Genomic DNA, 13,544 nt, shown 5'->3' on the forward strand with positions numbered 1-13,544 from the left:
GGCAGTCATCCCCTCATAAAGTAGTCTAATGATGGAAATGAATTTCTGTGGGCAGCCAAGCCTACACAGCACCTTCCATAGGGCATCGCAATTGATAAGAGTCCAAAGCCTTGGTTAGGTCAATGAGTGCCCTGAACAGTTCTGGTGTTGCTTTCTGTACTTCTCTGGAATCTGTTGTTCCATGAAGATCATGTTGGTTGTACCTCAAGATAGCCTGAAGCCACACTGTGATTCAGGAAGAAATTCCTCAGCAAGGGGGAGAAGACAGTTTAGTAGGATCCGGGCAAGGATTTTCCCTGCAATGGAGAGGAGAGCAATACTTCTGTAGTTTTCGCACAAAGATTTTTCCCCTTTCTTGAATATTGTAGCAATGTTGGCGTTCTTAAGGTCAAATGGAGTTTCTTTGTAGGTCCAGATTTTGTTATGGAGTTGGTGGAGTTTGTGCTGGAGCATTGTTCCCCCAGCTTTAAAAACCTCAGCTGGGATGCCCTCTGGGCCAGGTGCCTTGTGATGATTTTTTTTTTTTTTTTTTGTCTGGGTGATGGCACGTCAGACTTCCTCAGAAGATGGGGAATCAGCAAACTGTTCTGTTACTGAATATTGTGACGATGTCTTAGAGACCATGGTTTCGTGGTTTAGTAGGCTCTCAAAATGCTCCTTCCCAGCATTGCTTAATGGTTGCATTGTCCTTAAGGAGGGTGGAGCCATCCTGGTAATGTAAGGGGGCTGGGCCTGTGGAACTTAGCCCATATATAGCTTTTGTTGCTTGAAAAAAAGCTTCTCGTTATCCTGGTCTATGAAACCCTGAATTCAGAGGGTTTCTCTTGCCACCACTTTTTCATGTCACAAAACCTCCTTTGGTCTTTGGCTTTGAGCATGTGATAGGCCTTGTGTTTTTGTTCGTTAGAGGAGTCATTTTGCCACTTACAGAATGCATTTATTTTCTCTTGAATTAATGCTAGGATTTCCTTATTGTTTTCATCAAACCACAGACTCAATTGCTAGTGATGTTAGGAACCATGGCTTCTTTATATACGTATTAACAATCACCTTCTGTGGTAGTCTGCAAGGTAAATGATTTCTCTGACCAAAGGATGCAGAATTTACACTGTCAGTCAGAATAAAGGGTTGTCAACCTTAATCATAGACCTTTACAGCTGGAAAAGGCCTACTTAATTATCATGGGTTTACTGATGATATAGCTGCAGGAATGTAGCAAAAAAAAAAAAAAGTGAAGTTGTTGCACATCTTTTTCTGACACATCCCTTGTTGTTTCAAGTAACAGATTAACTGATCTGGCTTCTTTCTGCTGAGAGAGTGAAAGCGGGCCTGGAGTCTTTATTTCCAGTAACACACCTTTTGCCTTTTGCTTTTGTTTTCTACAACAGGTTTTTCAGCTGCAGTCCTGAGCAGGCTTGCTCACTGCGGCTGGAGGCTAGGGGGCAAACTCAGCACACCAGCCTGCTCCAGGGCGGGGCCTGGCTGGTCCACGACGGCTTTGGTGCGCTCCCAGGGGCAGGGGAAAGCCAATGGCCGCCTTTCCCACCCAGCCTCTCTAGGGCGCTGCACGCTCACCTAGGGGGGCAGGCGAGCTGGGGCTTGTCTCTCACACCGTCCCTAGAGCTCTCCCGCTCCCCTCCCACAATGCACTGGGTCTGCCGCTCGCGTGCCCGCCTCCCCTCCAACCGGAGCGGGACTTGCTGTCATGTGACAGGAGTGAGGGGGCGGGGCCGGCCCGGGCTCCCCCCCCTCCTCACGTGCTGCGGGCAGCTCTCGCGAGAGGAGCGCGGGGCGGAGGGGCTGGGCTCCCGGCTGTCACCGCGATGAGGAGGCGCCGCCGAGGCCCCCGCTGCTGCCACCGCCGGGCCGCTCCGGGCTGCCCGCCCCATGGAGTGTGAGAGGCCGGTGCCGCCTCCTGCTCCCGGCCCGGCCGCGCCTCGCAGGTAGGGCCGCCGGGCGAGGGAGAGCGCGGGGGTCGGGCCTGGCCGGGAGGGGGCCGTGCTCTCGGCGCTGTCCCCCGGGGGAGGGAGGCAGGCAGGCAGGCAGGGGGCTCCCGCAGCGCCTCAGCCCGTCGTCCCCCCCCTCCCCCGCAGGTGCCCTGCGGCAGCGCCGCGGCGGCGGGAGGGTCCCTCAGCCCCAGGCCGGGCCCCTCGCCCGGGGCGGGGCCGCCTGCCTGCGTGCGGGCTGGAGCAGGCTGGGCGGAGCGGGCCTGTCAGCGCCTTCCCCGCCCCCTCGCTGACAGGGGCGCGCTCTGCCCCCCTCCTCCCGCCACATCCCCCGGGGCCCAGCGGCGGGTGCTGGAGCCTCGTTGCCGGGTGGCGGCTGAGCCGCGTGCGGCGGGGGGGGGAGGGGGGGTGTCTCTCAGCAGCTGGGCTCTGGCTCGAGCCTTGGCCAGGCTGCGGGGGGTGATTCCCAGCTGCCGTGTGCTGGCGAGCGTGGGGCGCTCAGCCCCGTTCCCTGCGGGGCGGCTGTCTCTGCATTGGAAAACCACCGCCCCGGTTGTCGCCGGTGGACTGCTGCTGGGCTGCACGCAGCGGCCACGAACCGACTCCGGTGGGACACGGACACGGACCAGGCTCCGCTCCCCGCTGCGGCTGGGTCCACCCTGGCGTTCCCTTCCGCTTGTCCGCTGTTGCACCTCCACCAGCGGGAGCACTAAACAGGGCACTGGCATTTTTAGTCACCACGCCAGCTGACCCTGCTCCTAGCCTAGGGGGTCTAGACATCCTGACCTGTAGTGCTTTCTGGTGTGGAGGGGTGTCAGTCTGACTACATGAGCATTCCCACTCTTACTACCTCTTGTGGAGCTGCACCAGTGGGGAAACCTGAAGAAAAATAGTAGAATAGACAAGGCCCTGGAGGTGGTTCCTTCTTGTCGTGCTTAAGGCACGTTAGGGAGGGGTGCTTAAGCAAGCTCATTTTGCCTTTTCTCTTACTGTAGAAATATGGAGGACTTTTAAATACAGAGTCAGGAGGGAGTCTGGAGAACAGCAAAATGACTGGGTGGTAGAGAGAGTGATCTAGTAGGAAGGATTAAAGGAGTTAAAGGGGGAGAGGCTTATCCCTAGAAATGAACTAAAATTAAGACAAAGGCTAGGCTGAATATCAGGAAAGATTCTGATAGCAAGATCTACTAGATATCTTTTCTGTCCCATATGTTAACTATTCTGTAGGTGAAGAAGTTGGGTTTAACTGTAATTTTTTGTAATTTTGCTATTTTTGTAGCTATTCTCAACTTATTTTTTTCATATTGGTTAGAAAAAGACCTACATTCTTGTCATTAAATATCATTAAGAGGAAAGAAATGAGAACATACTAGTGAAATTGTAAGTAAACTTTTGAACCAAATCAGATCTCTATTTTGACCCTCAATCTTTTGTTTAAAAAACATCACTGGAAATTCCAGAGTTTAAAACTTACACTGCTGGTATGCTGTATTGTTCCATTAAACATCAAATTAATATTCTTAGTAATTAACTATGCCTTCCCTTGATCTGCATGCCTTTCTTACCTAATATTGAACAGTATTGTTGTCAATATGAACAAGACTTTTCAACAAGAAATAGTATTTCTTATTAACTAGCATTTGTGTCTTGTATGGAATAGTACAGCTCCATACAAAAAATAAAATTCCATCAACTTAATGTCAATATTAGAGATTGCTTAAAGCGTAATCCTGTTTGTTCTTGAGTATTGATCTTTTCTCACTTGGTTGACTTATGTCAGAAGATGTAAATATTTATACCTTGTCCTTTCTGGAAAATCAACTATTGGATATAAATAAAATGTAGCTTGCTGCATAAAATCTTATAATTATTAATGACCTGAACATGAATAGTACCTCTGTCTTTGCTTTCCATGTTGGATGGAGGATCCAATTGACCGAACTTATATCCTTGTACAAGTTCTACTGTTTGGTCTCAGCTCTAAAAAGTGTCTTCCTGCTACTCCCAAAAGCCCTTTGCTTTCATGAAAGTCAGTCTTTAGGGAATTAATAACTCTTGCTCAAAGTTATTTGTGAAATTTGTTACTGTGTGGGCTGTTCACTTGTAAAAGTGATGTTTTTAAAAGGCACAACTGGGGTACAGTGGAGAAGATTCAGGATAGATGCAGAAGGAACTTGCCCCCACATGGTCCTTGGTCCTCTATTTAACTTTTTATATAATAGAAAGATAACATCCTTTAAGTGCAGATCTACTCTGAAAAGAAACTAAAAATAGCACCTTCTTAATCAACACACATTTTTTTGGTTTTCAAAATAAGCTCCACCGATTTTTACTGACCAACATATTTCCCATTTTGTTCTGTTAGTCCTGAAAAGTCAGCATAGCTATGGGAGGTGGATTTTCATCAGGCTTGTGGGAAGGCTAAATTCTGCTTTCAGTTATACCCCTGCAATCCTCCGGAAAACAGATGTATAACTTGGGGAACATCTTAACACACAGAATCCCTATTAATGGTGGTGATGCTCAGACAGGAAATAGAACATCTTAACTATGCTCTCTTGGTCACTGTAGCTCTGGTATTTACCAAAAAACCCCACCACTTTTACATGTGAACAGTAATGTTTATCTACAAGTCACTGATCAACAGTAAACCTTGTACTCCTGATGCCATTTTTATGTTAGTGCATTACGTAGTATAACCATGTTTCAACAAATAGTCTCAGATAAAATGTAGTTTTTTTAAAAGCCTCTAGTTAATGGAAAAATAGTAAAAGCGTTACAGTTTCCAAATCTTCCAATGGGTATTTGGCAAAAGCTAAAGTCTAAGTCAGTGGCTCTCAATCTGTTTGGCCCACAATGTGTTATGTGGGCGGCATCCAATACTATCTGTATGGCCCTGAGGGTGTCACATGGGCCACAGCTGTGTGCAGATTGGGCCAGAGGCTGAGGTCTGAGTAGATACATTTATAATAAGTTGTGATAGTGATCACCATAGAAATATGCATAAATAAATCCAAGAAAAGTGTTAGATAGGTCAGAATCCAAGACTAAACCAGCTTTTTAAAAATTATTAGCTCAAGTCCATAATATGAGGAGCTGTGACAAAAGTAGCTTATTGTTTTGGTTTGTTTCAAGTTGCAGTTACAATGATGTGATGTTTCTTAAATAAAACAAACCTTCGTTCTAACAATATGGTTTTTCTGCTTTCCCCAAGGATAAATTCAGATTTCCAATAAAAAGTCAGATCAGAACAGTATCTTGGAGTATTGTCCTATAGTGGTCATTGGACAATTCCCTTTACATTTAGGCTGTTTCTCAGAAGATTTAAATGTTATGGACATTATGCAATATGCAGAAACTAATGAGTCTGTTCTATCTAAAGAGGATTTATTTTCACTTCCAGTCATCAGAGCTAAAAGATGCAAAGCTATTATTGGGACTGCCCACTTCCTCAGCTTTTAGTATGAAGCAAGTTTCTTAGATCTGTACATGATGGTTGTTAGAAGAGTAATAAATGAAAGACTGAAGTCCTTTCAGGAAGTAATTTAATACTAATAATTTGATAACTTGGACAATAAGTTACTGAACTAGATGAGCTGCTTTCAACTTAAGTATCTTCAGAAGGAAGGCTTGACAAATCTACTCACTGGAGTCCAAACAAATGATTAATCTGCTTGCACAGATGGAAAATTGCAATGGATGCCTTGGAATTTGCCCATTTTAAAATCCCATGTTGGCTGCAACTAGCTACTATGTAAAGAACACCTCAGTCTCAGTATCATGATTAAAATCACAATTAAGATTGTTTTAGATTAGAATGAAATCCATGTTGTTATTTTTAATGCCTAATGTACCTGATCCTTAAGAGTTCAGAGTGCTTAATAGTAGAACTAAATATTGGGCTGAGTCAAAAACTCTTTGAAGTCACTAGACTTCCATTGACTTCATGGGCTTGATTCAAAACCCACTGAAGGTTACAGGATCCAGTAAGCATACCAGAATTAAAATATGAGTCCCATATACCTTACCACTCCCTTGTTAAATGGTTCCACAAATTATAAAGTTTAAAAAAAAATCTGTTTTGAAGGAATTTAATCAAGTAGTTAGACCCACATTTTTCATGACTCAAAAAACAAGCTAAGTACACTTATTGTGGCTGATAGGCAAATTTAAACATTCCCCTGTAGGGTTGTGAACTCAAACTCAGCAGCATTTTGCTCCTGCAGCAGAAGCAGAAAGTGAAACTTGATTATCTGGACTAGTCTGTCCAAAATGCAGCAGTTACATAATAAATAGCAAACAGTATATTTAGATTTCTAAAATCTTCAAGTTTAGTAATCTAAGGTGCTGCTCTTGATAAGACATCAGCTGAAAGAATCACATTTGATGAAAATATTTTTACCTATTGTTAAAAGTTTAAAACAAAAAAACAAAAAAAACCTCCTCTTTTTGTTTACTTTGTGTATTTGACAGCACTTTGTGCTTAGTCATTTTCTCTGTTGTGTTGGTGAGTTTTTCACACAGAAAGATCAGAGGAACTCCAGGGTAATAGCAGCACCTGAAAATGCTTTCAGTTCATCTTTTTAAAAATGACTAGCTTTTTACGTTAACAATTCTTATCAGAACAATTTTTGGTAGGGCACTTTTTTTTTATTTTGTTCAATTTTTAGAATGTCGGGACAATTTGTTTTTCAACAGAACTTCCCTAAATATGTTCCTTGTCAGAAAAAACAGGTGTCCATTCAAAACTTTGTTTATACTCTTCTAAGAAAGTGACTTGAGACATTAGTTAGAATCCTTTTTGAGCATACTGGAGAGCAAGAATGTCAGAATAGTTGGCATGTGTGAAACGGTACTGAAGGCTTCCCCTGAATATGGCTGCTTGAAGTTTTAGGAGTTGAGAACTTTCCCCAGCTGTTGCTGATTTAATGATGTCTCCCTGTCAAGAAATATGAAGGTCAATGTATGCTCAGTAGGGCCCTTATCTTTTATGATGATTAAATATTCAAAGGAAGATCTTAAAGGCTGCTGCTATACTCTTGAAAGAATTCATGTTTTGTTTTGTTTACATTACGTTCCAGCACAGAGCAGGGAAATTCCTCTTAGAGGAACATAACATCATTTTAAAAGCCTGGAAAAAAAGCAGCTACTGTTTTCTGCAAGTCTCTGAATTAATTGTGGAAGCTAAGCATACATATCCTCTCTGAACAAAGATTACTGTCCTTTGAGTCCATTAATGAGGGATGTGGGAATGGAGACTGTTGAGTCAGTGACTCATGTCATGCTGGTATCTACGTTGTATGTACTCTAGACATCTTAATCTTTCCCGCTTGCTATACATGACAGCAATGGTAGAAACTTAGAATAGTCTGGCTGCTATGTTACCTGTGTTGTCTAACCTGACAGAGATGAAAATGCCATTGGTCACCAGTAACCAGTCTTCACTGGCATTAGCACTAGCATAGCAAAATCTGTGGTAGCAATGGTGGGAAGTCTTGTGGATAGATCCTTATCTACAATTTTGTTTGCCTGCATTGGCAACTCAAGGGTTGAGGTGGATTAAATGGCATTATGCATTTAAATTCACAGGGAAACCAGGATGCTTTTAGGATTTTGTTCACTCTTGCTTAATGTACTTTTGAATATCCATGTCTGAAGAAGCATGTAACAGTAATAGCATTTACAGGTATGCAAATGTTTTGCCTAAAAAGCTTGTCTGTGTCCCTCTCTAGTAAAATGTGTGTTTTATAGTAGGGTTAAAAACATATCTTACTGTGCGTGACTATGCTGGCTTAGTGTTGAAGATATTGGATCCATGTTTTGGGTCAGTGGGATGAATTCAAAGCCTAATTTCTGCATTGTCTTGCATTTCATACAAAAATTAGAAAAAAGTAATTCCCAAATGACGTTGAAAAGCTCATTGAGATAAGAACATCTTGTACAAGTATCCTGTTGCTTAAAGGACATTGGATACTCAGTGCTAAACAGAATTTCTAAACAGATGGTCATAATTAAAATAAAATACATCCATATTTCAACTCTTATGCAGTGTTCTAATAAGTATTTTAGTGGTCCAACATATAATCACTAACTAAACTGTAGAGCAGCCAACAATTGATTCAAAATGAAAAGTTGCTGAATTGAGATGGGACAGGGGAACTGTTGGCTTCCTCAAAACAATAACATTACCTTATTTCCACTTTTGGAGAAGAAAATATAGTATTAAACATTTAACTCTTGATAAATACAGCATTGTAGGGACTAATGTGAATTCATCTGCATTTTTAAAAGGAAAAGTGCTAATTGGACAGGTTAATTAACAACACTACACAAACCAGCTGGTTTCTAGGTTTTTGGTAACATCAGAGCCAACATGTAAATTGTTACTCAGTAGTTATGGGTGTGGCTGTTTAGCTTTAACCTTTACAAGCACCTGCCGGTTTGATTGTGTCAGTGTTGAAGGCTTCAATTTAGATAGTTTAGCTGAAGTTCTTAGCTTGAGTTGACTTTAAATATTTGTGCTTGTTTTCATTTTGACTATAGATTGTGTCAGATGGGATGTGTCTTTCAGAATAAATGAGTAAATTTTCCCTTTTCCCTTCAAACATATTTTTACATAGGATTTACATGGAACCTCTACACAAAGTGAGATATTGCAAAGGAAAGACCTGCTAATAATAAACTGAAGTTGTTGCTTGTTGGATCTTGATGGCGTTTTGGTGACATTTTCCATATTGTAATTTGGTCTACATATTTATACCTTTCCTTGTTGTGGAACCAGCTACAGTGCTATGCTCTGCAAACAATTGTATGAACAAAGTATCAGCTGTGTAATTGCCCCAAATACCTGGATTTCCAGTGCAGCAGAGAACTTTCTGCCACAGACTTACGTACGTGGAGTTTCACTGTTATGAATATGAGATAGCGAATGTGTGAAATGCAGATAGAGAGAATACACAAATCTGAAATATATGCCCCTCAGAGCAGTCCTCTGACAGGATGTTGTAAGGGAGGGGGAGGGAAGCACTCTCCCATTCTAGCAATAAATGTTTCTCACAACTTTTAAAAATGAAAAATTTTAGTGTACAATGGATTCTATTTATATAAAGCTGTGTTTATTCTGATACATTTAAACGTGAACAAGATGGGTAGGATGGAACATCAGCGATCATGTTGCATTCCACTTTATATGGTATAAAACAAATATAATATTTCTTTGACTTCCCACTCCCCTCTGTTCTTCGGGTGTGTTCTGAGTTTTTAAAAATTGTGAACTTGATTTGTATCTGAGGTTCTGCCTTTAGCCTTTTAGGCCAACCCGTGTTTTTTCCATAAAGTATATTTAATTCCATGAGCATACAAGGAACATGGATGACATTTACAGTACTGAAGATAGTCTGCGCTAAACCAGGTTGTGAGCTTATCTGGCAGAATGTGAATTGGTCTGATAGGATTATTTAATTGTTACAGATTCAGATAGCAGAGTGGGGGTTGGATTCATTATGTGGGGATTTCAACTTAAGTTTTAGTTTTCTTTCATAAAATGTTAAAATGATGCTTTTTAAATTAAAAATTAATTGTAAATGAGTGCAAAATGTTACGCAGAAAAACTACATCCTCTGTTCATTCATTTACAGCTGCCAAAATAGAGAACAGTGAAATAATGGTCTTCTAGTCTGCTAAACAAACGTCCAACTTCCACAATGCCTGTGCAAGCAGCTCAGTGGACAGAGTTTCTGTCCTGTCCAATCTGCTACAATGAATTTGATGAGAATGTGCACAAGCCCATCAGTTTGGGTTGCTCTCACACTGTCTGTAAGACCTGCCTGAACAAGCTTCATCGCAAAGCATGTCCTTTTGACCAGACTGCCATCAACACAGACATTGATGTGCTTCCTGTAAACTTTGCACTTCTCCAGTTAGTTGGAGCCCAGGTATGACTTAAGGAGCTTTTACATTTTACCAGCATTACCATTTACATTTACTATTGCAGCAGGAATACCGACATCCTCACTGTTCCAAGCTGTGAAAAGGACTGATCTTTATAGCATCGGAGGGCCTTTGTACGTTACAGAAACAATCACATCAGGGGATCAGGTTACAAGACAACTGTTCCTTGTCCCAATTAAAACAATGTTCCATCTTCTTGTGTAGACAGGACTCTCTGTTTTAACAATGACATTGAACTGTGCCACAGTTTTGGACAGGACATGTCTGTAACATGATTTTAAGAGGGTCTTTCAATATAGTTGAGTGTACAGCTGTGTGAGTTGGTAGAAAAATACCTTCTAGAGGACAATCAGTACTGTCATTAGGAAAGCTAATCTGCAGATTACACTAATTATCCTTCTCATTCGGAACTAGTTTAGTCAATACCTCAGGTTACTTCTTATGTTGAAAAGAATCTGATCTCTGAACCCAGATTCAGACATCCATTCTTTGGAAGTATCCAGGATGTTTGCACCTTGAAAGAGTCTCATCAACTAATTGAATTAGAAATTTTTTCCTCCAGTGCCTCATAGTGGTGGCACAGGACTGTTGATAAAGTCAGCATCTCACTTCAGCAAACTCATAAGTAAATAATCTGTCTCTTGTGCCCTTTCACATATGTTTTCAAAGAGTTTTTGTCTTATTCAAGTTAATAATTCTTTAAAAGAATTGGGGTGTTACATGAAGAAGGTGCTTTTTATTGTGAGCTGCTTAGTGCATTGCTTATTTTAATTTGTCATGTAGACAGATGCAACAACAATGGATATATTTTTTTTAAAAATGTATATGTTATGGAATCTAGTGTCATACAGTAGTATGTTTTCCCTTCTCAACTCCATATATTTCTTTCATTCCCTACTGCTAATATAGTGTTTGTCATGATCACCTTGTCCACCTATTGCAACCTTCACTTTCTCTGACAGTCCCACTTCTCACAGTATACTTTAGCCTGTTCAGTACTTTGTAACTAAAATCTCCTTTGTTTTCTGCCACTCTGACCTGATCATGGCCGCTCTGGGTCATGCACCAAGCTCAGATTCACCATTCTTCCCTTCAAGGACTACAGAGCGCATGCTGCTTGGCTACATTTCTATCTCTAATTTCTCCTTGCTCACCTTTTCATGTTCTGCTCTTGGCCAGTTAATTGCATCTTGTGGCTTCCCTGCTTTCCTCCTACAAGCATCTGTGCACTTCTTCTTATGCTGCCCTATACATTGATCATCCTCTCAGTCCTTGTGTGCCATGCACCTTACCCTCCTCCTTCAAATAACCCTTCAAAGGTCAGTTCTTTCAGCTGGTCTTCCATCAGAGGACCTCCCTCCAGCCTTGTTTTCCTCCTCAATTTCCAAATTTTAATGTGTCAACCAAAAAGCACCACAAGAAATGTACTGTAACTTAATATCGTAATCTTTCATCATTGTAACCTCATTCTCTATAGTCCCTTGCTGTATTATGTTTGTTACATTGCAAACATCTTGAGGTAGACCCTGTCTTTCGCTTCTCTGTTAATAGCAATGTACACTTACGGTGTTATATAATTAATAATAATGGTACTTATACTGTGATAAAGTGAGTAAGGCAGGTCATGTGAAAGATTATAAACACTGGCTACAGTTCCTTTTTCTTTCCTTTGCAATTTTGTTTAGGTACCAGATCATCAGACAGTGAAGTTAAGTAACCTAGGAGAGAACAAACATTATGAGGTAGCAAAGAAATGTGTCGAAGATTTGGCACTCTACTTAAAGCCACTAAGTGGAGGAAAGGGTAAGTCTTCTTAAAACTGGATTGTTTTGGTGTATCCAACAAGCTTACTCTTAAGAGAAGCATGTTCTCCGTGCTAACTGGTGTCAGGCCACGAAGTGATAGTTCTTCTGTCTTTCTGGTCACTTTTCCTTTGTCTTTACTGGTTCATGCACACCTGTGGTGCTTTGTAAATAAAAATCTAGCAGCTGTATTGTCTTTTTTTGCTTTTGAGGGTAACTAATGTGCTTTTCATTTAATAATAGTCTCACATGAGCATAGAAAAGGAACCCAAACGCTCCTCAAGCTAGACAGGGAGGTTCGGTTTGACATAGTTAGATGTAAGATTTTAATTTAGATCCCTTTGTTAGTCATGTATGATTGCAGTGATGAGGGATGGACTGAAACAGAGCAGTGCAGAAAGCCTTTATGTTGGTCTGCAGGGAACCGAGGAATGTTCTCTAATCCATGTTGAAAACTGCCCGAAGTGTCATATGCTCCAAAAGGGAGGCAAGGATCCTAAATCAAACCCAAAAATGATATGGTGGTATCAAATTTGGCACAGCAAGGGGGCATAGAGTGAAAACAGACCAATTTATTACAGATCATGGTAAGCAGTGAAGGAGTTGGTTGGGAGATAATTACACAGCAAGGATCAGTAGTGTTGGATCAGTGTTGTGATGGTGAGTGGCCTCTTAAGCTAAAAGTGTTTGCAGTGGGATATTGCATTGGTGTATGACTTATGCCTGTACTAGAAATGCTTGTTTACCTTTCACTTGTTTGATTAACCTGTCTTTAATGACAGACTTAGTTGACCATTTACCTCTTCCTTTAAAGGAATTGCTAGTTTGAATCAGAATGCACTGAGCCGTCCAATGCAAAGGAAACTGGTGACACTGGTGAACTGTCAGCTGGTGGAGGAGGAGGGTCGTGTTAGAGCCACACGGGCAGCACGCTCTCTTGGCGAAAGAACTGTAACAGAGCTGATTTTACAGCACCAGAACCCTCAGCAACTGTCTGCCAATCTCTGGGCTGCTGTCAGGGCACGAGGATGCCAGTTTCTAGGGCCAGGTAGGACTTTTGCAGAATGGATCTGGCTGTTTCTTTTCTTCTTTGGAGGTAGATGTGACCTTCTTTTTCAGGTTTATGGGAAAGGGCTAAGGGGGGAGGCTAAAGAAGGTTGGGTATTCTAACCAATATACCTCGTTTTGTTACGGTCTATCTCTAGATACTGCAAGGAAATGTTCCACAAATCTTGGCCCATTATAAATAGATCAATTTTCCTTAAATCGTAATACTGTGTTACAGACAATAACATGTTGTGATGATACTGAGCACTGTGATTAGAGCATTAGAAGATTTCTAATTCAGATTTAATGTTTGTGCCTATACTTTAATCATAGAATCCAAAACCACCAGCCCATGTTGCATAGTAATAGTGTGCTACAAGCAGCTAGGTTCAACTAAATTATGGCATTTAGTATCCTCAAGTTATTTGCCTATATCCTGCTTTTATTCTTATAGACAATAGATTATTGTCTTTGAATTGAATTTATTTTTAAGACCTCATGAATAGTGTTTATTTACTCTTACTCAGCATTGGTCACTTCATTTTCCAGACTGTTTATATCCTTACATTGCAATTAAATTAGTGACATCTCCAGCTATCAGACTTTCTGAGAGAGACAGAACTTTGGACCCAGGGGATTTCATGACAGTGACAGTAGCTGGCAAGAGATTAGTGCAAAGTCCATGAGCTACTGTCTCTGCCATGGAACAGCCTGCCGTATGGCAGCCAAGCATGAGAAGCATCTATCGCTGGATATGAGTTCTACCTAGCAAGTTCTACCTACCAAGCAGCTAGGTTAT

The 13,544-nt window shown here is 41.5% G+C and overlaps 1 protein-coding gene across 6 annotated transcripts in view; it reads left to right on the top strand.

The window, feature by feature from the left end:
- Positions 1–1,816: 1,816 nt before the first annotated feature.
- The window catches only part of RC3H2 (ring finger and CCCH-type domains 2), a 44,163-nt gene continuing 32,435 nt past the window's right edge, over positions 1,817–13,544 (top strand). For 5 of the 6 annotated variants that reach the window (XR_010918576.1, XM_067541734.1, XM_067541736.1 and 2 more), the window contains exons 1-5: positions 1,817–1,943; positions 8,567–8,836; positions 9,584–9,880; positions 11,582–11,699; positions 12,513–12,746. Coding sequence is in view for 5 of the 6 variants with exons in the window: in XM_067541734.1 (XP_067397835.1) it covers positions 9,650–9,880; positions 11,582–11,699; positions 12,513–12,746 (583 nt within the window). In the remaining variant the exon portion in view is untranslated. Of the gene's footprint in view, positions 1,944–3,258; positions 3,327–8,566; positions 8,837–9,583; positions 9,881–11,581; positions 11,700–12,512; positions 12,747–13,544 lie in introns of all 6 variants that reach the window. The other variant, XM_067541735.1, reaches the window with a different exon arrangement.

The sequence above is a fragment of the Emydura macquarii genome, unplaced genomic scaffold (genome assembly GCF_026122565.2).
Source record: "Emydura macquarii macquarii isolate MOO-44397 ecotype Brisbane River unplaced genomic scaffold, CSIRO-AGI_Emac_v2 contig_691, whole genome shotgun sequence".
Lineage (NCBI taxonomy): Eukaryota > Metazoa > Chordata > Testudines > Chelidae > Emydura > Emydura macquarii.